This window comes from Phodopus roborovskii, unplaced genomic scaffold (assembly GCF_943737965.1).
Source record: "Phodopus roborovskii unplaced genomic scaffold, PHOROB, whole genome shotgun sequence".
Lineage (NCBI taxonomy): Eukaryota > Metazoa > Chordata > Mammalia > Rodentia > Cricetidae > Phodopus > Phodopus roborovskii.
This window is the reverse complement of record NW_026126434.1, coordinates 5980954-6006904: the sequence shown is the minus strand read 5'-3', so window position 1 is coordinate 6006904 and position 25951 is coordinate 5980954. Positions and strand designations below refer to the sequence as shown.

General features: G+C 36.1%; 1 protein-coding gene across 2 annotated transcripts; it reads left to right on the top strand.

Annotated features, from left to right (window-relative positions):
- Positions 1 to 151: 151 nt before the first annotated feature.
- Positions 152 to 23053, top strand: Cd46 (CD46 molecule). Of its 2 annotated transcripts, XM_051186699.1 has the most exons (11): positions 152 to 410; positions 4225 to 4413; positions 5365 to 5467; positions 7240 to 7325; positions 8106 to 8303; positions 9506 to 9688; positions 11517 to 11564; positions 15988 to 16029; positions 18163 to 18198; positions 19019 to 19079; positions 22938 to 23053. In XM_051186699.1, the coding sequence occupies exons 1-11, from the start codon at positions 284 to 286 to the stop codon at positions 22957 to 22959; spliced, it is 1095 nt and encodes a 364-aa protein (XP_051042656.1). In that variant the 5' UTR covers positions 152 to 283; the 3' UTR covers positions 22960 to 23053. The 2 variants fall into 2 exon arrangements, with proteins under 2 accessions (XP_051042656.1, XP_051042657.1); XM_051186700.1 differs by lacking the exon at positions 9506 to 9688.
- Positions 23054 to 25951: the final 2898 nt, after the last annotated feature.

The window sequence follows — 25951 nt, the reverse complement described above, 5'->3', positions numbered from 1 at the left end:
GAGTTAAGGTGTTTGAGAAGGAACACAGCAGTCAAAGGCTAACAGTTGACAGGCCTGATATTTCTGGGCAGAAGCAGCAACACTATTGTTCCAGCCCCTCGAGCTGAGGCCCCGCCTTGTTGCTAGCCGATTGGCCTAGCCAGCACCACCTCGAGCGGTCTGGCCACGCCCACCTGTTGTGTCGCCCAGCACACTTTAATTTTAGGATTGTTGCGTCTGTTCACTTAGCTCAAAAGCTGCTCTCCGGTGGCCTGGCGCTCAGTTTTCCCTCCATTCTGGTAACATGACGGCGGCGCCTCTCGAGTCGGACGCAAAGCCTCCCCGCCGCATGAGGAAGACCTACGCTTTCTGGTGGTGTTTACTGGGCATCTGTGCAGAGGCCCTTCTGTTCCTGCTGTCTACTTTATCAGGTAGAATCCAGGAGAGAGACTATGTCTTGGAGATGCTGGTACCTGGCCTGCAGTCCAGGTGGATAGCGAGGAACTCACTCACCTGAAGTTGGGATGGCCACGGTTGTGGTGGAGGATCTGGTAGAGTTCTCCTAGGGTTATGCAAACGTGCGATGTGGAGACCATGCAGTCCCTATTTTCAAAGTGCAGGCTTGCTTAGTGGGCAGTGCTTAGTGGGCAGCGCTTAAGAGGTGGGCAGCCTGAATAGAGAGAGAAGTAGATGTCCAGCCAGAGCCTGGCTGTGGCAGTAGCAGTTTGCACTGTTTTTGAAATACAGGGTAGGTCTGGTCTTTGACCCTGGGGAAGTCAGGTTGCATTAATTGTGCTATGGGTAAGCAACTCGCTAGGTTTAGAGGGGAGGGAAAGTCACACCTGCCTTGTTTTATTTTGAGTCGAGTTTCCTTGTTGCCTGTGGCAGGATAGGCTTGGCTTACAAGTGGTTGTTTTGTTTGGCTTTACATGTTTTATTAGATTTTTTTTCACACAGAACATGTTTGATCATATTCCTCACACTCTCCTCCTGACTTGGAGTTATCCTAGCCAATATAGACAGTGTCTGATGGTATTACCAAATTACTTTAAGACATTGTTTATCTTCCTATAAAGACAGTCATACTAGAAAAAAAAAATCTAAGCATCACTCTTAAGACAATAAGTATAAGTAACACTCTGGTTTTCACCTCAGCTCATGAACTCAAGGTTTCTCCCATCACATTTTGGTGGTGTTTTAGTACATGGAATAAATACTACACATGCTTATTGTATAAAATTAACACAAAGAGCAATGTTTCTGTTTCCTCCAGTTTTTCAACCCTCTGTGTCTATGTTTCTGCTACATACTGTTGTGAAATATTATGTTAACTATGTGAAGACATGATATATTTGTTTATGCTGTGGAATATTATTTTAAGTGTACAAAGGTGTGTTACATTTGTTTATGCTGCATTTGTTTCACTTTGTCTCCTAAGGCACCTGATTGGTCTAATAAAGAGCCAAATGGCCAATAGCTAGGCAGAGAAAGGATTGGTGGGGCTGGCAGGGAGAGAGAATAAATAGGAGAACCAGAAGAGAAAATTAGCAAAGGAGAGACATGTCCAGGGCAAGAAGCCAGGCAGCCAACAGCCAGCAGGCATAAGCAGTGAAAATAAGATATATCTTTTTTCACACTTGATACTCCAAATGTCTCATTTCTTTTTTTTTTTTTTTTTTTTTTTTTTTTGGCCTTAGTGTTGGTACTCTTATATAACTCAAGTACCAGAATGTTAAATATCATATTTGGCTAATGTATAGAGCACAGAGAATATTCTTCCTGCCTGCAGGAGGAAACTTCTTTAAAGAGCTCTACTTTCATTGATCTCTATACAAATTCACTTCACATGGAATAGAAGGGGCAGGTACTAACAGTAATAAGAAACCAATGGGTTTTTAAAGAAGAATAATGTTTGGAACAGACTTCAAGCTAAATGTTTAAGAAGACTCTGAAACTATTGGAAATAGATGAAAACAGATAAAATAAATAGGGTATAACATATATGGAGGAAAATGAAGAGGAGAAACAAGATAAAATATGAAAACTAAAAGATAGATATGAAACCTGAAAAACTCATTGTGCTAGGCAGGGAGAGTTGAAGGACAGAATAGGGTCTCATTTTTGGAACTCAACTTGTAAGGAAAGGGGTTTATAAATGCCCAGCATAGAAAGCCTGTCATCAGGATTGCAGAAGAGAATCTGTTAGATTTTGAGGTTCTTCTGTTGTTCTTTTGATTTAATTTCCACCTATGAAACACAAACACAAGACTCAGCACCCACAAGGAGTTTATTGGTAGAGGGGAGAGAAAGGGAGAGAGAGAGAGAGAGAGAGAGAGAGAGAGAGAGAGAGAGAGAGAGAGAGAGAGAGAGAGAGGGAAGCAAGAGAGAAAGAGGGAGAAAAAGAGAGAAGGGGAAGAGAGCAAGGGAGAGAGAGAGAAAAAAGAGAGAGGCATGCTTGGCACGCTTGCTTAAAAAGGGACACTTGCACATGTGTAACTGAGTTCCCTGCACAGCCTGGTAAAATGTGAACAACCAGGTAAGTCGTGATGTAGAGAAGACATGGCCATGAGCATCCTGCCCATCATCAGTGGGCGGGGTCAGCAGACCGCTGGGTTTCCATCTCCTTTCTTCAGAAGAGTGGATGATTCTTTGAACAAAGCTGTCGCCTCCTGCTGTTGTGTCTGCTCTTGTCTTTCTAAGACCAGTAAATGTGTATACTCTAGTATCTCAGTCCTTACTCTGTGTGCTACAATGTAAGGGAATAGCCAGCTGCTGAGTTATAAAATACTAGCAGACAGACCAAGAAAAAAAAGAAAAAAGAAAAAAAGAGAAAAAAATGGCTTTCCTTTCTCCAATCAATAAATCTTTAAAATGACTATTTCATTATTAAAATCATGACAATATAATCTTTGAATGTGTTTTCTTGTACTTTTATACCACTGTGAGGAGCTGATGCTGGTTATTGTAGCCACATTGATGATTAGATTTCATCTTAGCTATTGAACACAGCCATCATGTGATCTAACTAAGATACCCTGATAGGGGGCAGCCCAAAGGAAGGGAACAGAGTACTTTCATAGTTGAGGCACAAGATGTTCCTTCCAGGTGTCTAGAAAGAGGAGAGAGCTCAGTCTACCTAGCTAGGAAATGGGCTATGCATCAGTGCAAGCAAAGACACCCCAGGGTGAGACACAGCTGACCAGCAACTACTTAGTTTGATACAAAATAGACAAGAGGAATGTAGAGTGCTAAAGAATCATGAAAAGCAAGGGGCTAATTTGGAACAATTCAGGCTGTGATGTTTTTACCCCATGTGTGGAACATCTTTAATTCCTTAGTACAACTTGAGTCTAAACTAGATCTGCTGTGATGCTGTAATGTCCCCAAGCAATATAAAAGGCTTTTTTTTTTTTTTTTTTTTTTTTTTTTTGAGGACTAAACACAAGATAGGATAGAATCTGCCTTGGGAAGTTCTAGAGCATTGGCAGTGGTACTCAGTGTGGCCTGCCCATAATGAGGATGATGATAAGTTAAAGGACACCATATGTTTAGCACAGAGTGCTAAGTGTTTGCTATTTGTAATTTTTTAAAAATCCTCATCATTATTGTTATAAGCTCTGATTACTGTACTTCCAGGAAATACAACTCACAGTATTTGTAATTCACTTTCTAATTATAGCAGTAATGCAGACTGAGTCCACAATAAACCAGTAAAGTATACATATTTTGACATGAAATAAATATTAACACAGGAAAATGTTTAAACTAATACAATTTTGTTTTTAAGACTGGCTGGGAAACAGCAAAGAAAACACGACTTTCAGATATCATCAAAGCAAATTCTCTGAATAGTAAAGAATTTGAATTTTGATTTAAAGAGGTAAAGAATCAATCACAGCACTCATTCAACTTTGGTAGTGAATGAGACATAGTCCTTAAGAACAAGATGGTCTCATAGCTCCCTTTTTTAAAAAACCAAGACTATTTTTCCTATCTCCTTGTTTTACTTTTAAATAAAAGTTCAATTCACTATGAAATAACCCAAAAGCCGATCTTATTTTAAAAACAGTCAGGGATATTCTTGCATTATTGCCACTGCTTGAGTAAGGAAAGGCATGTACTAATAGTTTAGAGTCTTGCTAAAAACATTTCTTTTTCCTGTCCTTCTTGCTACAAAATAACATTCTTAGTTGATAAAAGTGGCATTCACACTTCATCTTCATGTTTTTGCCCTCTTATTCCTAGATGCCTGTGAACTACCTCCACCATTTCAAGCTATGGAACTCAAGGGTGTACCTAAACCCTATTATGAGGTTGGAGAGACAATACAATATCAATGTAAAAAAGGATACCTATATTTGCTTCCATTCTCCATGGTTGCTACCTGTGAACCAAATCATACATGGGTCCCTATTTCAGATGATGGTTGTGTTAGTAAGTAAACTCAACTTTTTTTTTTCTTCTTGATTTTCCAACATTTTAGGGAGGGTACATCTACCCCTATAACAGTGATTCTTTTCCTATGTGAAACAAAGCTTTGATTTAAGTATGAGGTGTTTTTGTTGTTGTTGGGTTTTTTTTTCAGGCTTTGAGAAATTTATAGGGAATTTTTTTCTTGGAAATTTAGTTGATTTTAATTATTAATCCTGTCCTTTTTATCAGATACTTGTCTGATATTGTGATAAAACACTATGACCAGGACAACTTATAAAAGAAAAGGTTTAATAGGGCTTCTGGTCTCAGGGGGTTAGTATTGTATAGGAAATTAGATTCTGGGACACAATGTAGGCTGATTGATGGTTATTTCGGGAGAAATCATACCAGAAACAGGTAATTGCCACAGGTTCCTGCTCCAAGGATACCCCTGGATACTCTCTGTTTCCAACTGGGAAGTAAGAGAGTGAGCTTGGGTCCAGGACCCCAGATCCAGCCCCCACATGTCACATCGGCACCTGTCCTCAGACCCCTAATGGGCGTGGTCAATACAACAGATGCAGATGGGATAGATATCTCACTACAGGTTAGAGTCCATGATGGTGGATCAAAGGTGTGGTGGCAGGAACAAGTGAGAGCTCACATCTCAGAATGGCAAATAGGATCAGAGAACATACTGGGAATGACACAAGTCTTTTGAAATCTCAAAGCACACCCCCACCCCAGTGACATCCTTTCTCCAGCAAGGCTACACTACCTAATCAGCCACTAACTGAGTACCCAACCTTCAAATGCCCTTATAGAGGACATCTTATTCAAATCACTATACCCTTATAATGTAATCATTAAAAATGAATCCACAAACTCAAAAGAACCATGAATTTTTTACTTTGATTCAAGTACAACTGGCTTTGGAGTTGAATTAAATTTTTTATTGTTATTTTCTTCTAGAAGTAGAATGCATTAAATTACAGGACCCTTCATTTGGCCATGTACACTACATAGATGGCAGAGTTTCATGGGGTAGTCGAGCTCAATTTTCTTGTGTGGAGGGGTAAGTTGCTCCTTATGGGAAATAAGGTAAATCACATTGTTCTACTTCTCTTTTTAAGTATTCAAGTAAATTTGCTTTAATTTTGCTTATTATATGACAAGTTGTATTCCTAGCCAAACAACACTTGGGTATTATATGGAGATAGGAGAGATGCTTAATTGATAAAGAAACTGAAGGAAAACAAATCCGTAACACTCTTGTTGTTTATAATAATAAGTCTATGATAAACATTAAGAATGGAGTGATATGTCAAGGGTGGTGTATCCTTGTAATTTTAGCACTCAGGAGGATGAAGGCAGTGTGGGGGAGGAGTATGGCTACATAGTTAGTTCCAGGGCAGTATGGGCTTTATATCTAAAGGAGATAGGTAATCACGGTGACGTTGCCATTCATGGTCAAGTTACCTACTGCCAACTGAAGGTTAAAGTGGGGTTCTTATGAATTTGAGGTAGAACTAACTGCTAACCAAAGGAGAATTCTGGAAGGCATTAACAAATCAGAATGTAGCCTAACTCATCTTTACCACCATGTGATGTGATATTTCAGTTGTAAAACATTATTTTTCAGACTTTTACATAGCCTGAAGTGTCTCCAAAGGAGGCATTAGCCACTAAGCCTTTATTCTCTAGAGCTCTCTTAGAAGTAATTGTGACTCTTGGGGAAAATTGGCTGTGATGGTTTTAGAGAGTTTCATTGATAATTTTGTTTTTGTCTTTTGAGACAAGGTTTCTGTTTAACAGCCCTGGCTGTCCTGGAACTTGCTTTGTAGCCCAGGCTGCCCTTGAACTCACAGAGATCTGCCTGCTGGAATTAAGGTGTGCACCACCATGCCTGGCAATATTTTTTTTTAACTATCAAGTAAAAGTACATTCAGGTAAAGCTATGTGAAGGAAATTTTCTAGGTACTTTTAGAGGACCAAAAGTTTAGGCCATAAATCTTTCTCAAAGACTAATTTTGTTGAGAAACCCAGTAGATACAGAAGCTATTGGCAAAATAACAAAGAATACCAGATAAGAATATTTTGTGGTGATGACATGAGTATCCAGAATAATAATCTGTGGATTTAAATAATGGGGAGACTTGATAGCATTAAACATGAGCTATTCCTAGAAAGACATTATAACCATATATTAGAAAGAGATAACATATTCTTTCTACTTGTTGTGTGCCAGACTAATTCTCTTGAACAATCCTATGGGGAGTAGTGTGGAGAGAAGGGAGAGGAGAGGAATGATCTCACTATGTAATCTTGCCTGGCCTGGAGCTTCCTGTGTAGACCAAACTGGCCTTTAACTCACAGAAATACGCATGCCTCTACCTCCTGGGTTCTGAGATTAAAGTTGTGCGAGGAACAAGAGAATTTTTAAATTGTTTGTCCAAGCTTGAGTAGGCTGTCAGTCATGAAAATAAGACTAGATAGAGCTCAGGCAATCCTTTTCTAGGGAACCATTTCTCCTATGCTTCATTCTCTCAGAGCAGAATGAGTGAGTAAGGACATAGAAGCAGAATAATATGATTGTAGGAGATATCAAACATGACAGGCCACATCAGATGTCTCTAGACATCACAGCTCTTGTACTGTATGTTCACGGACAGAAAATATTCATCTAATTAAATTTTAGTTAGATTTGTTTAGTACTTTCATGATATTTAAGAAGCCTATCCTTCAAACTACTATAGTACAGGAAAAATTATCTAAAACCGTCCTTCAATATTGTGTGTGTCTTACCAGCTGCCAAAGAAAACGGTAACTTTTTCTTTGCTTATTTAGTTATTATTTAGTTGGTATGTCAGTTCTACACTGTGTGCTTAAAGGCAATGATGCATACTGGAACGGTCCTTCCCCACGCTGTGAAAGTAAGTAAATTCTCTGTTTCAAATCTAGACTATCAGCTCTCAATCCTTTTGGCCTGGGCCATATTATGATTTTAGATTAATAAATATCCCCAAAAGCTTTTCTTCATGGTTATGTCTATTGATATTAATCATGTTGGGTTTAGAATGGACGTATTTTTAAGTAATTATTTTTAAGGACAATAAACTATATATTAATATATCTCACGTTTTTATTTGAAAATTTAAAAGAATAGGGACACTGCTTTATGTTTTTGCAAATCTTTTCAACAGGGAGTTAGTCTGTTCAGTTACTAAACTTTGTCGTTTCTGCAAAAACATTGATTATGAAGATGAAAATAATACATGATAGTATTTTAATATGATTCTAAGCCTCCATTCTATTGAATGAATGTATCTGTACCTTAAAACATTTTTTCAGTCAGTATTCAGCTTGATTTTTTTCATCACAAGCGTTTTTCACCAGACGATCAGCATCTTTTCATCTTTTCTATTGACTAGGACAAAACTTAGCATCACCTCACAAATAAAGTCATTATTCCCCTTAAAAAAAGAAATGATTGTTGTCCTGAAAGGTCATTTCTGTGTTAGTGGTTTAAATGTGAGTGATGGATTTTCCCATAGAAACCCTCTTCTAGATAAAAATTGGGGTCATAAATAATTTATAGAAATCCTATATTGATGAATTTGTTAACAATAATTCATAGATCTTCCTAACACTGCCTTGAATAGATATACTATCTTGCTTTTAACTTTTAATTTCCTTTTTTCCTTTTTATAAAGAGATCTATTGTTTACCACCTCCAAAAATAAAAAATGGAACCCATACCTTTCCTGATATAGATGTATTCAAATACCATGACGCAGTAATTTACACTTGTGATCATAACCCAGGACCAGATAAGTTTTCCCTTGTTGGAACTAGCATGCTGTTCTGTTCTGGCCATAACACATGGAGTAGCAAGCCCCCGGAGTGTAAAGGTAATCATCTTTCCTTCATTTGTAAATAGTTTTACCTAAAAGTAAACACAGTGAGCATATGTCCTTCATCCTCTTATAAAACTCTTTTCTAATTTAATTTCATAGCTGTTAAGTTAAATCATGAAATAATTCTAGTTATTGAGTTCCCTTCTCATTTCCTAGAACATGAGCCTACAGCCATGAGGTAGGATAATACTGACCAAAAATGATCAAATGGATTCAAACAAAAACCTCTAATCTAGGAAACTCAGTGAAAACACACACACACACACACACACACACACACACACACACACACACACACTGGGAGAACAAACAATTTCATAGGTTTTACTAGTTTGATACACCTACTGAAAACAATTAAAAGTAGTCAAAGAACCATAAAAGCAATTAACATTCAGGAGAGGTGACAGTTGGCTTCTCTTCATTGAGGCTGGGAAACAATGGTATCTATTAGGTACTAAAAGAAATAATTAACCTATAAGATTTTTTTTAATCCAGAAAAAAAACCCTTCATGACAGAAGGTATAAAAAATAAGTGAACTATTTCCATATAAACCAAAGCTGAGAACTTTACTAGCCGACCTACAAGAATTGCTAAAGAGAAGCTGCAGTGATGATTCAGTGGTTAAGAGCGAAGAGCATGGACGGTTCTTCCAAAGGACCCAAGTTCAATTCCCAGCAGTTCACAACTGTCTGTAACTCCAGTTCCAGGGTATCTGGCATCCTCATGCAGGGAAAACCCCAATGTATATTAAAAAAATAAATAAATCCTGAAAAAGAAAAACAATTGCTATAGGAGCCCTGGGCTCCCCTACAGGGAAAAGGAGAGCAGTGCACCTAACAAGCTGATGTGATCAGTCTCAGTTGGTGCTCAGATTTCACCTCACAGTATAGGGTGCCATAACCATAGTGCCTAGCCTAGCCATTTTTGTCCCTGTCCCACAATTCTCCTAGAAGACTATGAATCACTCTAATAGATTGCAAGTCATTGGACTTAATGAATGGGGAAAAAATGGGAAATACTATGTGTACTAGCATAGGTTGAGTATTAATGTGAACTTTTGAGGGATCTGTGTGCTCATATTTGGAACACAAAATATGTTTCTGTAACTCTGGGTTGTAGTTTTAAAGTTTCAGAAAATTGGTATGAAAAATAAACCAGAATTTTATTAAATTCTGGGTGATTTTCCTCTTTTCAGTGGTAAAATGTCCATTTCCATTACTACAAAATGGAAGACAGATAGCAGGATTTGAAAAAAGAATTTCCTATCAAGCAACAGTGACGTTTGAGTGCGAAGAGGGTTTTTACATGAAGGGCAGTGACACAGTGGTCTGCAGTGCTAATAGCACTTGGGAGCCTTCAATCCCAGTATGTCTTAAAGGTATAAAAGATGTATTATTTTCCTTACTTATTCTTCTGGTAGTTTTTCTTTGCTTGCTTGTTTTAAAATTTATTTATTTGATGTTAAATATGATGATACTCCAAAAGCAGTAATTTTGATACATAGCTCAAGCTTATTCTTATACCATACATATAACAAAATTCTGCTGTTTTGATTTTTGGTGTTTTTCTGGGGATTTTAGCTTGTGTGTTTTATGTATTTAGCTTTGCTACTTCATCCTTTCCCCCTTCCCCAAATGATTTGCTTACACTTTTGCCTCCTTATCATGTTAGATTCAGGTAATGTTTCATTTCCTGAACTGTGGTCAGTTTAGGGGTGAAAGTCTTGTTAATTATTTTGTTTAGGGTCTAAGCTGGCCTTAGAGTCATAATTGTCATAATATTCCTGCTTCAGCCTCTTCAGTGCTGGAATTGCAGGTATGCACCATGCCTAGCTTTTCAGTTCATTTGTTTTGGGGTGTGCGTGCGTGCGTGCGTGCGTGCGTGCGTGTGTGTGTGTGTGTGTGTGTGTGTGTGTGTGTGTGTGTGTAAATAGAAATTTGTGCTGCCTCCAGAATGAGCCCTGTATTTTTCATTTCCTCTCCACTCCTCTTACCTACTTGAATGTTTTGTTTGTTTGTTATTTTTGTTTTTACCAGGCAGCATTGACAACAGAAACTAGATTTCTTAATAACTGAAAGCTAGAAAGCCAGTGCTGTTGAAATGAAATAGAAGGTTTTTGGAGACTCCCAATGGACTGCTGTTAAGCATGGAAGTTGCTATGATGGGAGAAACCATCATTCCCACATCAGGGCTCCTTGCTGTGGTTCCTCCACTTGATGCACTGGAACCCACAGGGTGGTGCACAGGACCCTAGCTTGACTCTGCCTAACCAAACTGACTTGATTTTATGAACGTTGGATTCCTGTTACTTTAGCAAGTGTATTGAACTCAAGTAAATCTCAGTTATTGGTTCTAACTTGTTTAAAATATTTTCTGTCTCACTAATATTTTAAACAATGGAGAGATTTTGAGAATTGTACATGATTATTTGCTCAGCCAGTGATTAGAATGCCTTTTTTTCTTTCTCTTTCTTTTCTTTCTTGAGACAAGATTTTCAGTATGTACTAGAACAAGCTGTGTAGACAAGGTTGGCCTGGAACTCACAGATTTTCCTGCCTCCCAATTACCAACATGCCCAACTTCTGGAATACATTTTGATAATTTCTACAAGAACCTGAATTGGGTTTCTGTTGAAAGGAATTTTTGAAAGAGTTGACAGTAAGCACTTGACAAAATATTTATAAAACACTAGTTTTCTATATGAAAGACATGTGAGAAAAGGCTCATAAGAAGTGGAACTAAGAGGAATCCTTCTGTTAAAAAAAATATCTTGGTAGCATCGTCAGTCACTTTTTATTGTCCATTAGGGAAGTACGTGCATGGAAAGTGGCACAGCAGCAGCCTGTACTAGTGTGGTAGGTTTGATGGTATGTGAAAAGTGGAGGGATTCTGATGCCCATTGTATGGTATCTGACTTTTTAGGATGCATATGTTTACCTTGAACACATTCTTTTTATGATTTATTTTTAGTTACATTTTAGGATTTGTATTTGTAAAATATAAAGCTGTAATGAACATTCTTGTACACAGGTCTCTGCTATTATATATGTAGATTGAACATATTCATAGACTGAATCCCTAGTAGAACTATAAAGTACATTTTTTACTTTGATAGGTAATCTTTTAAAATGTTAAATATTAAAATTAAATCCATAAGTTTACATAAATAAGTTTAATGAATTAATAGACTCAATTTATTTTTCTAGGTCCTAAGCCTACTCATCCCACCAAACCTCCAGTTTACAATTACCCAGGTTTGATAATTCTTTATCCTACTGATGTTGTTAAAAGTTCCATAAGAGACAGGTGAAAGATGGTGCCTTGTTTTGTCATTTCTTTGATTACATTTTTAAAGCATCTTTTGAGCTGGTGTTGTCGCTATGATGCTCAGGCTTTCTTCAAATCCTCATCTCAAGTGATCTTTGCCTTTAGATTCTTGCCACTAGGTTCAATGGTCATTTATTTATATCCTCTTCCCATTTTTTCTAAAATAGTTTCTTGATTTATATACTGCTGCATATAGATTTATTTTATAGACTTAAATTATATAAATAGTATTGTCAAATTTAATTGCTACTAATATTTTTAGGGTTTTTTTATTTACTTTTGTAACATTCTCTTATTTTTCCTTTCCTTTTTTCCCATTATTTTATGGTGTGTGTGTGTGTGTGTGTGTGTGTGTGTGTGTGTGTGTGTGTGTGTTTGCATGTATGTGGATGTGATGTTATGTTGGAAATCTGAGGTTAATGTTGGAAATTATTCTCAATTCCTCTTCTACCTTACTCCCTGTGGCAGGATGTCTCCATCAAATACAGAGCTCACAGCTAGTCTCTCTAGTCTCTAAAAATCCTATCTCCATTATTTCCACCAATGCCTATGAGCTTTAGATGAGAATGGGGATAGACAGATAATTTAGTAGCCAAGAGCAAGTCCTGCTCTTGTTCAGTACCCCTATCTGATTCTCAGCATCCAAGTAGAGTAGCTCACAACCAACTATAACTACAACTTCAGAAGATCTGACACTTTTCCTGCCTCTTCAAGTGCTTGCAAACACATGGTGCGCGCGCGCACACACACACACACACACACACACACACACATACAGACCAATTAAAAAAATAAATCTTTAAATAAAAGAAGCTTTTGGTGTTACCCTGGTGGGAATTACATAATTTAATTCATATATCTGAGTTCTTTGTACTAAATTGTTGGTACATTTTAAACACATGATGGTATTTGTGGGGAGGGGTAACAGGTTCCTTCCTCCCTCATCTCCACTCAGGCACTAAAAAGGACTGATGGATAAGTGGAACTATAAGCAGAGCTTTGTCATTTGGGAAGAAAATAGCTTGCCCACATTCTCCTTTGAACTCTACCCATTCCTGCACCAGAGTTGTCTTTTTTGAAACTACAGTACTTTTTTTAATGTTTGACATTTTTTAAAATTTCTAGACCACTCTTATGTTAATCTTATACCTTAACCAGACAATTCTTTGGCATTACACACACAGACATTCTTGTGCAACCAATTTTCTTTCATCATCCCTAAATGGAACTTCCACTGTTAAATGATGACTTCCCTTTCCTCCCTCTCCCAGAACCTGCTGAACACTGTTCACCTTGTTTTCCCTTATAACTGCCCGTTCTAAATACTTCCTATACCTAGGTCATACAGAATTTGTCCTTTTGTGCCTTGCATACTTCATATAACTAAATCCTTTTAAAGGTAAATCTTTTAAAAATCCATGTAACTTTCATCTTGTGCTAGGATTTTTTTTATGGTGAATAATCCTCCATTATTCATATTTCCACATTTTGTCTATTTGTTCATTTTGGTAAACTACGGTTGCTTGTGTACACCTTCTAGCTATTCTGTACAAAGTTTCCACTTTTAATTCCTCTGGTGCACATCTAGGAGTAGAACTTCTAAGTCATAAGGGGATTTTTTTTTGAGGAACTGTGCTGTCTTCCACAACAGCTACATGATTTTATAGTCTTCATGAGAAGCGAACAAAGGCACCAAATTTCTTAACATCTTCACTCTCAGTTGTATTGGCCTATTGTTTGACTTTGTTTTGCTTCTGTAACAACATCCATCTGTTTGTTTTATAATGCTGAAACAGAATAGCACATATGATATAATTTATCTCTCATGGTTCTGGACTCAGGGAAATATGTAATGTCAAAGTGCTGCTGTTTGGAAAATGCCTTCTTGCTACATCATAACATGTCAGAAGAGAATAGAGAGGTAGGAAAAAAGTATATGTAACATGGGCAGACTTACTCCTACAATAAAAACCCAGTTCCTAGATAATGGCATGACACATTTGTGCCCTCATCACCTCAATACCCTTATGTTAGCAAGAATTTCTACATGAATTTTGGAGAAAGTAAGCATTCAAGCCATAGTACTAAGTTAGTAGGTATGATTATATATGATTGATTTTATTTCCATTTCCCCAATATTAGTGAAGGGTTGAGCATCTTTTCATGAGCATGTTGGTCATCTGTATATCTTATTTAGAGAAATATTTATTCAAGTCCTTGGACTTTTCAAATTGGGTATGTTGCTACTGAGTTTTATGAGTAATTTGGATATTTTATCAAAAATGAAATTTACAAATGTTTCTTCTCATTCTGTGCATTGCGTTTTCACTCTGCTAGTGTCTTTTAGTGCACAAAAAATTTCATTTTGATAAATTCAGTTAGGTTTTTTTTTCTTTTTTGGTTTTTCGAAACAATCTACTTCACTGTTATTGTGGTCTATACTTTGTGTCACATTCAAGAAATCCCTGTCAGATCTAAAGTCATGAAATGTTTCCCATGTTTTCTTCTATAAGTTTTATAGTTTTAGACATTATCTTCAATAATTTGATCCATCCAAGTTATTATTTTTTACATGTTTTAAGGCTCTAACATCAGTCTTTTGGCTGAAAATATCAAATTTTCCAACACTAATTGGTGAAGAGACTACCCTTTCCTGACTGTTCCTGTTTATCATTGTTTTTTTAAAAAAAACCTTAAAATGTGTATGTGCATTTGTTTCTGAGTCCTATTCCATTCCATAGGTCTGTATGCCTATCTTTTTTAAATCAATAATACTGTTTTAGTTAATATATCCTAGAACATTTTGAAATCAAGAAGTATGAGTTCTCTCAAATTTATGTTCTTCAGATTTCATACTGAATGGATGGTCCTATACTATACTATACTATGGACCATAGGATAGATTTTTTTTTACTTCTGCAGAAAGAAAGAATCGTGATTTTAATAGGGGTTACATTAAGTCTGTAATGTATTTTGAGTATTATAAACAACTTAATCTTTTGTCTAATAAACACAGGATGCCTGTATTGGGATTTGTTGTTATGATAAAACACTATGAGAAACAATTTCATTAGTTGTTTAAGAGGTTTTGTTCTATATTCTGCTAACACTACTGCTACTGACTTAGGGTGAAGAGGGGAGTATGCAGTAGACAAGTCTTACTCATCTTTTAATAGATAGATATCAGAGAGAAATAGACCATGTATAACCTTTAGATGCATGCCTATGTCCTCCAGCAGGGCCTCACTTCTTAATTGCTACCACTTACTAATGCTGCCATCAAGTAACATGTCTACCAATGATATCCATTAATTTAGTCAGAGCCCTCACCATTTTTCAAGAATGGGTCCATCAATTAATACCACATCTTCAACACACGAGCCTTTGGGAGATGCTTTATATGCTAACCATAACCATGTATTTCCATGTATTCATCTCTTGACTCATTTACAGCAAAGTTTTGTAGATTCCTCTGCTTAAGTGTTTTACTGCCTTGGGGTTAATTATTCTTAGTATTTTACCTTGTAATGTTACTGCAACTAGAGTTGTCATAATTTCCTTTTAAAAGTACTCATTATTCTTTGTGTGTTGATTTCATAGCATGCAACCTTCCTGAACTCATTAGTTCTAGTTAGGGTTTTGTGGAAAACTGTGTACATAAAAGCACATGTCATCTTGTGGCTGAGGCTGTTGCAAAGTGGTAGTAGAGTGATAGCCTCGGATGTTTAAGACTGAGTTTAACCCCCAACAGCACAAGAAAACAAAGAGAACTCTATTTTCAAGCACATTTTTATCTTTTCCTTTCTAATTTATATTCATTTTCTTTGTTTTCCTTACCTAATTGCTTTGGTTAGATTCCAATTTTATGTTGACTGTAAATGGCAAACCTGAGTAGCTAATCTTGTTCCTGGTTTTAGAAGGAAAGTTTGCAATCTTTCATTCATTATTAATAATATTAACTGTGGGTCATTTTCATATGGGATTTATTTTGTTGAGAAAGTTTCCTTCCATTCTAGGTCGATAGCAGAAGTATTTATTGAGCCAATGTTTAACTTTAATTAGAATTTCATGAAATTTACAGACTAATTTTGAGGCTATACTAAAAAGGCAATTTCTATGCTACTAGAGGGAAGAAAGCTAATGGTGAAAACATGAAACTAATATTTTATGACACTACTTAAAAAGAAATATTATTAGCAGTATTATAAGGAATATCATAAGGAAATTAAAGTTTATGAGTTTTTAGACATTGGTGAAAAATAAAGATGAGAATTTAAAGGATTTTGATTTTTATTCTTTTATTGCTCTGTTTTACTTAACCCATTTTTCTTCTTACTTTTTTTCCCCTAGGATATCCTAATCCCCGGGAAGGAATATTTGGCCAAGAATTAGGTTATTATTTCAGTTATTTATACCCCTGAAGTATGAGACCTTAACACTTTACATGGAAATATCATACATTTTATTTACTGGCAGTTAAGTCAATAGTAATAGTTGGCATTTAGGATTACTTACTTTGGGCTGACACCATGACAAATGTAAGTACTACTATACAGAGTGATATGTAGGTAAGTACAGTTTCATAGAAGGGCTTCAATATAGGAAAGTAAGTTGGCTGAGGTTTCTCTTCCTATTTATGTTTGATCTACACAGACCTGAAAATGCTGTAAGTTGGAATAACTTTTTTTATATGAAAGATTGGTTTAAGCACAATTTATGTAGACCTCAATTTATACAATGTACATTAAAGTAAGTCAAGTATAGTTACAATAGTTAAAATTCAGTGAAATTTAAATACATAATGAGCAAGACAAAGATCTTCTGTCTTATTTATTAGACTAGGTTAGTAATAATTATTTTTTAAAGTCACATTTGGCTTACTGTTTTTTTATACATGTGTGTATACATGGGAGATTGGGTCTGATAAACCCATGGTAAATTGATAATATACTTAGTGTACCTAAAGATTATCAGAGGTGGTCAAATGAGTTTAACGCATATGACCCTGGTTCTGCAGGAACTGTGGCTTTCCGATGCTGCCCAAGATCTACAATAAAGTCCGATGTCATATTGGTAACCCAGGCAAAGGTCCAAATTCAGAGTTCAGCACTGGTTTCTGCTGAATATGCATCAGTGACTTACCAATATAAAATAAAAATCATTCAGTCAAACCATCAGTTTCTAAACTGTCTATATGTTTTAACTTCAAATTCTGTGGTTACTGTGTCACTGTGCAAATAAATCTAGTGCCTTCTTAAATTGTTAAGCATGTGATAAGTGTGTGTGAAATGAGAAGAGCAGAATTAAGACTAACACTTTATGCTTTGACTGACAGCAACTTAATAAAAAACATGGAACTTTAGAAGCAAATACATCATTAAATACTTCCAAAACTTAGGAATACTCTCTGTAGACCTAGTTAGAAAATTAACTATTAATTTGATACATCCTAGAATCACCTGAGAAGGAAGAAGCAATTTAGGAATTGCCCAGATTAGATTGGCCTGTAGACATGGGAAAAGGGAATTGTCTTGATTGTTGACAATAGTAGGAGAGCTTAGCCCATTGTGGACAGGTAGTTCTGTGCTGTATAAGAAAGCTAGCTAAGCAGGAACCTGATGTCAATCTAGCAATAGCCTTCCTTCATGGCTTCTCCTATATTCCTTTAGTGGTGGGTGATTTCCCTGGCTGGTGGTAATGCTGAATGGAATAGCTGGCAAGCCTGTCATCTTCAAGTTCTACTTTGAGTTTCTGCCCTCATTTACCTCAGTCAAATATAAGCCAGACAAATTATTTCCTCCCTTATGTTGCTTCTGGCCAGAGTATTTTATCTCATCAATAGAAAGAAAACCAGAACACCCAGTTAGTCAACTAAGCTTGTTTAAATTCTTCTGCATAACTCATCAATGTATGCTGGTATTTCTTAAGCATGTCGCATATGTGTTCTGCTACTGAACTATATTTCCACCTCTTACGTTACACTTTGAGAAGGGAAGGTCTTTGGTATTTAAGATTATGTCTTTGTTAGTGGGGTGGTTGTGAGGGCATAAGGAAGACAGGAAGGTCCCTCCCTGATAAGGTAGAGTATTTGTAAGTACTACAAATAGTATTTGTTTAATTAATTTATTGAAGCTTATTATGACATTCTACAGATCTACTTTTTAGGGAAATGGATTTCTTTTAAAAATTATAACAAATTGTAGATTGCATACTGAACTAAATCAAATATAAGAAAATAGTATGTTGTGTAATGAGTTTCCTCTATTTGGTGAATTCTAATTATTCTATAATAATCTTTACTAAATAACCTGATGGGGTAAGAAAAACAAAAACACTGAAAACAAGTTCACAACTTGAACCCCAAACCTGGAAACAGGCTTACAAGTGTTCTTTGATCAAAATGACTTTGGTATATTAATGATGGTATTCACAGTAGATTCGTGAAATTCTCTTAAGTGTGGATTATCTGAATTAGTCTAGAGAATTCTAACTGCTTGGCTTCTTCTTCTTCTTTTTTTTTCTTAGATGCATGGATTATTGCTCTGATTGTTATTACTTCAAGTAAGTGTTCCGAATTTTTCACTGCTTAAATCTAATTGTTACTGTAAAGCAGTACATTTTACAAAGTTTTTAAACCTGAGATAAACAAACATAGAAAAACTTGGTCTTTTATATATTAACCTTTGTTAATTTCAATTGTTTCATATTCTATATGTCTATTTAGAAGTAGCCTGTAATGATGCATGCTTTCTTAATATGACATATAATGTTCATCCTAAACATGCTTTTGATAATTTTTTTAAAATTCAGCCAGTACTCTCCTGTGATTCCAGTGAATTGGACTTAGAGAATAAATAGTGTCAGACTCCAGTCTGACAGCTGGGGAACCTGCATAGAACCAAACCAGGCCCCTGAACATGGGTGTCAGTTGGTGGCCTTGGGCAGTCTATGGGGTTGCTGGCAGTGGAATCAGTATTTGTTGCTAATTCATGAACTGGCTTTTGGAGCACATTCTCTATGGAGGGATGCTCTTTCAGCCTAGATACACAGGGGAGGGCCTAGGTCCTTCCCCAAATGTTGTGATAGGCTTTGATGATCCATCCATGGGAGGCCTCGTCCTCTCTGAGGAGTGGATGAGGGTTGAAATGGGAAGAAGGTGGGTGGAATGGGAGGAGAGGAGGGAGAGAGAACTGGGATTAGTATGTAAAATAAGATTGTTTTAAAGTAAAAAAAAAAATCACCAGAAAAAAAGAGTGCAAATGGAATCTAAACGTGTAAGTGTTTACCACTGAAATATAACTGATTTATTTCTTCTGCTTAGATTTTGAATCTTGGCAATCATTCTCAGAGTTATATGCTATTTATTTTCCTTTTCTTATAGTTGTTGGAGTTGCTGTAATTTTTCTCATCATACTCAGATACCTTGAGCACAGGAAGAAAGGGTAAGTATTCTAAGTTAATCATCACCTTCAACATGCCTAGTTTGTCATCTGCCTTGAGCACCCTCCTTTTTAAAGTATACCAACAGTAATATACCCTACAAATTGCATTTCTTTGCTAAAACATGGTCAGCTACTTTTAACATCATTGCAGCCTAAGAATCTGTGTGAAGTTGATTTTTTTTTTTAGCAGCTGTTATGACTACAAGAACATTTTCTATGGAATTTGAAGTTTAAATTGTTTAGTGAAGCAAAGTCATTATGAAGTTTTTCCTGCCCTAGGTAAATCCTTAGTTCAAGAAATGGCCAAAATTAAATTTGAAATATTTTAGTATGATATTTTCACTTTAAAGTCACTGAAATTTTTTATGTTAAAAGCTTATATTTGTTTTAACTTGGCTAGTGGTAAGAAGCTATGAGGGGGTAGCATTCTTTATTAATGTTAACCGGGGTGATTGAGACTATCACTATTTGATTTCTCTCTTCTGTTATAATTTTTTTTAATAGAAGTAGCTGAAGGGCTAAAATTCAAAGCGCACTCTATTATCTTTTATCTGTGTTCTGCCACCATAAAATGAAAACAAAGGGGGATTAGAACAGAAAAAATTACAAATACATATATTTCAAAAGAAATAAGGATTTAGAAGAGATGGAGGTATTCAGAGTGATATGTCCATAAGTGAAAATAGGGATTTGAAGTATCAAAATTAAGTATAGCAAATTTACATATAATGTTAAGATTTGAAATAAATCTTAGGACATGGATCAGATTACTGCCTTGAAGTTTCTGATAGAATTTAGGTAATTTCATTTTTTTGTGTGTGTCACTTTAAAAGAGCTCTGAGCAGCAGGATGAGGGGTGGCTTCCTTGTCACCCAGAGCCATGTTAATGTTGTGCCTGGGCACATAAAGATATATGGATAAAAGGGATTGTTACACTACAGCTTCCATGTTGAGTTGCCCCCCCTTTTTTTCCTCTTTAATTTTATTTTATTTTGAGATAGAGGGGTTGCAAGGGCAGAGCGTAGATATGAAGGGATGGGAAATGAATAGGATCAATATGCATGGTTTTGTTTTGAAAAGTAGCTGGTGGACACTAGTCCCATGAGTTCGGATATATTGGAGGGAAAGATAAAAGAGGAAGCTTAGATTACTGTCCTCTTCACCAAATTATTAATGTTTTCTTATATTCTTTTCCCAAGTTTAACACAAAGTACACAGATAGGACTCTGTTGTGAAGTAGTCTTAAACAGTTATGACCCAGTTCCCTCCTAGCAGTCCAATTGCCTCTACTTCTGAAACAACTAAAACCTGAATATAAAGGTGTTTCTGAGCCAGAAGGGAAACAGTCAACAGAACCAGTTTATTTGAAGTGCAAGCTGGGGAAGAAAATGCCCTCTTTATAGAAACCAAAGTATAGTTTACATTTTACAGTGTAAACTAATATTCTCTGAATCAAAATATATTTGGCATATTATAGAAAAACAATATAGCCTCAGCTTTTGAATAATTATAGTTTGTTGGGTGGTAGTGGTGCACACCTTTAATCCCAGCACTTGGGAGGCAGCAGCAGGCAGATCTCTAATTCCAGGGCCAGCCTGATCTACAGAGCAAGTTCCAGAACAACCAAGGATCACAGAGAAACCATCTCAAAGAACAAAAAAATTATAGGTGTTTTATCTTAAGCTTTCTGACTCCATCCCCCAGTCTATCTTTGGATTAAAATGAATTAAATGTTCTTTTAAATGCCAGGTATGGTGGAACATACCTGTAATACCAGTATACAGGAAACTGAGTCAGGAAAATCCCAAGATGGAGCTCAGCCAGTTAGCTCCTAGTTAGCTTTAGCCTCAGCTGTCCCAGGAGAGTAGAAAGTATAACTTTCATAACTGGACAGACCCCTTTTAGCTGGCATGCTTTATCTTTCCTCTACCCTGTAATCAGAGATAGCAGCCTTGTTCAGGAAAATATCCTTTCCATTAGCTTCTGTGGCTTTTATTCCCAAGATTTCATGGACTATGAGACTAGGTCTCATAGGACCTACCTTGACTCCTAGCCACGTAGATATACATTTTAGCACAAATAAAGAAACACTTTTCCCCCCTTTAGTTTTTAGGTAGTCTTACTAGGTGGCAATGGCTGAGCTTCATCTCAGTTTAAATTTTTCCCATTTAAATATATTTTAAAAAATAAGTAAATAAAACGCAACTCCAAACTTACCACTAATTTTAAAGATTTATTTTATCTTTATGTGTCTGTGTCTGAGGAATGAGTTATGTATATGTGAATAAGAAAGCCAGAGGCCTTGGATCTCCAAGTTACAGGTGACTATGAGCTACCTCATATGGGGGCTAGGACCCCAACTCCGGACCTATGCCAGATCATTGCTTTTTTTTTTTTTTTTTTTTTTTTTTTTTTTTTTACTATTTTGAATGTTTGGATTTCTTTTTAAATTTTGAGTTAAGGAAAAAAATCCACTACATTCCACTATATAAAACTGACTATAAAAAATATAGCACTTTTCAGATAATTCAGTGATGAGCTGAATAATTAAGTCACTTAGCACAGTATAAATATAGTGAAGGGGTCATAATGAAAACCTACCTCACAGAGAAGAACAGGTAATTATTGCTGCCTTTTATACTGGGTGGGCATCCCTAAATAATACTGGTAAATAACTGGTTGCTCTAAGTTTTAGGTTAAATTGTTGCAGTCAGTTTCATAAGGCAGGGGCTAGAGTGCAATTGTCTCTGCTCAAAAGTGAATGGCCATAGTATAGACTTTCAGAATCACTGTTTCTCTCAGACCTCATTAGGTACAAAACTCAGAGATCAGAGAAGCCTGCATGCCTCCCTGGTCTTTCCCATTGGTCCTAACTTGAAACAAAGGAAACATATATGTTTACCAAGTACTATGCACATATTTTAGAGGGGATCAAAAACACACAATAGAAGAAGGTTTTTTGTTTATTTGTTCATTTGAGTTTTTTTGAACATTTGAAATATTTTCTAGTTCACAGACAATACAGTATAAAGTTTTTTTTTTTCTATTGTTGTTATTGGAAAAATACAGTTCAGTAGTAGACTACTTATCTAGTAAGTTTAAAGAACTGGATTCCATTCCCATCACAAGAAAAAAAATGCCTATTTTCAAAGTAGGTTTGTGGAACTTAATTTCTACATGTAGTTATATTTGTTTTGATGTTGCTCCACCTTGTCCTCCACCTGGCCAAGAGCTGAGAGAACTAGTGCTGAGAGAAGAAAACTGCCACTCCCGATTAACTGTCTTTTCTCAGGTGTGTTTTAAACTTTTACATTTAGTAGCATAGAGTGGCCACAGAAGCCACTTGGGGAGACTGAATACAAATTGAAACTGAGTGAGGGTGAATCCTCTGAGTGATCCCCCACCCCTTGTGCCCTCTAAGTGGATACTTTGGGAAGATGATTGAACAGAAAAACCACCAAAAAACTCTGGATTAAGAAAAATTAAAATTTGTACTCATTTTCACATACTTTTAAAGATGTAGCAGTTGTACCTAGAATCAGCATTTAAAAAACAGACAAAAAGATAGCATTTACTAATTGTTTAAAAGTAAAAAATGGCTTTACTGTTTTAAAACTTAATTTAAAACATTTTAATCAAATATTTTATTTTTTAAATAAATTTTCCTTTATAGCATGGTCTGCTTCAAATTAATATTTATATTTTAGATGTATAAATACATATTTTTATTTTCACCAAATAATTTATCTCATATATTCCTCATATAACTATATGAGGAAAAGTGGTTCTTGTTTTTAAGATTGTCTAAATGATAGAGAAAGAGGCATATTTGAACTTAAAATATTCTTTTAACTACAGAAATGTATCTGCAGCAAAATGAGAAGTCCCATGTGTGGAAGTCATTACTGTTCCATTTTTGAAAATTGGCTCTTCAAGTCTGGCAAAAGTAAAATTATATATTTGCAGGAGCTTCATTTATGGTAATGTGTTTTTTTGTGTGTGTGTTTCTAGTATAAATAAAATCTGTTTCTAACTGCAATCTCTGTCTAACCTCTTGACCATCTCCTCACATCCTAGCCCCTCCAGCTTACCAAGGGTTTCAACACAGCCGAGTGTCTGTGTCCTGAACAATATGTTCAGCGGCATGGTACCCGCAGGAAGAAGGCCATATTTCAAGCATGAAACCAGACCTTCTACAATTCCAGTCCTTCTCCCTTTACCTCACACTTTAATTGCATATGATGGCTGTACATTAAGCTCACATCTGTGTCTTCCACACTCTTACCCTAATGTTACCTGAAATGATTCTCTCAAGATCCATGTATCTCCAAAGTCATTGCATGTCCTACCTGTCCTGTGAAGCTCTGACTCCTCAGGTTCTTAATCCTTCATTGCCTAGCCTTAAGTTAGCCACATTTAAGAGTCTATATATTTGTGTCTAATAGGTGATGTAACTTTCATATCACTTTAATACATTCAGAGGACTCAAAAAATAAAGCCCAGCAATTAAAAACTTGACCTGTGTAACTAATAGGATTTGGTTTTCTTTATGCAAACATTGTTATTGCTGCCTTTGCAGATATGAAGTAAGCCAGACTAAGTAAAGCCAGGCCAGTGTTCCTCACCTGAGGCTGTCCACTAGTCTCCCCCAGGGAGCTTTATTGACTCTTGAGTACTACCTCAGTGGGCTCTCATATTATTAATTTGAGATGTGGCCTGAACATAGGAGGTTTTGATTTCTCTGGTGATTTTAATTTACCAGCTGGGCTGAGAACCTGCATTAGTGACCATCAGGCCTGACAAAAAGAGGGTAAAACTTTAAAGAAAAACACAGTTTAATTCTGCCTATTAAAAATTTTCAAAGACTTTAATGTTGTACATGGATTGAACAACATTGCTCATCGTGCACAAAAACCCTGGATTCAATTCTCAGCACTGGAAAAAAAGTTATTAACAGATTATTAAAATAACCTTGTTTGCTTAGAAGTCCTGATATCTATCAAAGCAAGCAATGATAAACTGTAGTTTTAAAATGATAGTAATATTTATGGATAATATCAACACAGAATGAAATTTGTATTAACTAAAGCATTTTAGATAATTAACATAAAACTAGCATATTTTAATTAGCATAAAATATAGAGAAAACTTTTACAGCAACCAACAACAAATTGAATTATGCTAGAAAGACCTAGAGACAAAAGGAATTTGAATTTGTACCTTAAAGTAATTTTAAGGTTTTAGGGAAATGAACAATTCTATAGTGTACTAAATTTGTGATACCAGACAGCTAACATTTTTACCGAAGACTAGATTTTGCATATTTTAACAATTTGCTTTCTTAAGAGCAGAATTTAATAGCCTATTAACTTTCACAAGTGATTCAGAATTGAGTGAATCTGATAGAAGAGTATTTTCCCCTATGTTTTGGCTCTCGGGGCTCATCCAGATGGTACTCTAGATAAACTGTCAACCTTTGAGACCATAGCACTGATGCCCTTCCTATGGACAGTATTTGAGGGTCCTCTGCCCCTTCTCTGTAAGGCTGAAACTCCAGAGCCATGGATTTTATTTTAAATCAGGTAGAACACTAGTTCTTTTCTGTTTTGGGGAAAGTATCAATATCTTTGTTCCTTATTTCTTATTATGGGGAAAATATAATGCTGGGGGAATAGAGATGAACATACAATTTCCCTTCTTGATTGCATATAGACAGCAGGTGAACACATAGCCACACAGATGATACTGGAAAGCTACCCACCTGACAAAATTTTAGCTCTGAATATTGTTGACATTGCAATGCTAAGCCCTGTGTTGAACTACGGAGCTCTGATGTTTGGAGCTTGTGGTTTCACTGAGAATTCAGGGAACATCTAATGCTTAGGTGAACACATTAAGTATGGTGCTTGGAAAAATTAAGTCATCTGATTACCTACCTCCACCTGCAACAGCTCAAAAAATATTAAATCTGTACTTGAGGTGAGCTTCAACCATGAAGAATTCCTTCTGTAGACTCCCACAGCAATGTGCTTCTCAAATTCTGATATACGGGTTAATCACATCGTGATCTTGTTAAAAGCTGAACACTAATCAGCAAAGACAGTGTGACCAATGAAGCAAAGTGTGACCCTGAGGACCTTGGAAGCTTGAAGAGGACAAGCCAAAGAATACAGTCTGTTTATTGACAAAGAAAGGCAAGAAACATATTTTTCCTTCATATTCTGAAGGGTTTGTGTCTGATAGTACCTTGATTTTGGTTAAATTTCTGTGTTAAGACATCACATTTGTGTTGATTAGTTACAACAGTTACAGGAAGTTTATGCACAAACATAATAACAAAGAACTATGACCAAATAGTATGGCCTTTTGAGAAATAGGACAATGGCTCTCAACCTTTGGCTGTACACTAGCCTCATCTGAGCCCCAATCTGAGACCAGCTAAAATAGTACTTCCTTACAGGGATGGGACCCAAGGTTCACTCTTCCAGTGACCAAAGCTATGGCAATATGCTACTGGGTTAGAATGTGTCCCAGATATAACATATTAAAGGTACTATCTTAGGTTTTCCTAAAAAGTATGTACATAATAGTGTGTTGCTATTCTTGAGACTATATGTCAGCTTCCAAATAGAAGGCTTGGACCAACTTCTTAAAGACACTAGGGTTCAGACTTAATTCATTTGATCTACTAAACTGGTTGCATTTTTTCTTCATCCAGTTAACAAAAGTATATTATATTCACTTCTAAAAACTCTGGTAGGCTTAATACTTCAACAAAAGACTTTCTACCTGGATTGACAGCATGATTTCATAAGCCTGACTCAGGAGGGTATTGCCAAAAAAAAAAAAAAAAAAAAAAAAATCTGCATTAA

Excerpts from the sequence above, each read along its gene's own strand:
- Cd46 (XM_051186699.1), top strand. The coding sequence starts at position 284 with ATGACGGCGGCGCCTCTCGAGTCGGACGCAAAGCCTCCCCGCCGCATG. Across the intron at positions 5,468-7,239 it reads CAATTTTCTTGTGTGGAGGG|TTATTATTTAGTTGGTATGT; the intron begins GTAAGTTGCTCC and ends TTGCTTATTTAG. Across the intron at positions 16,030-18,162 it reads AATATTTGGCCAAGAATTAG|ATGCATGGATTATTGCTCTG; the intron begins GTTATTATTTCA and ends TTTTTTTCTTAG.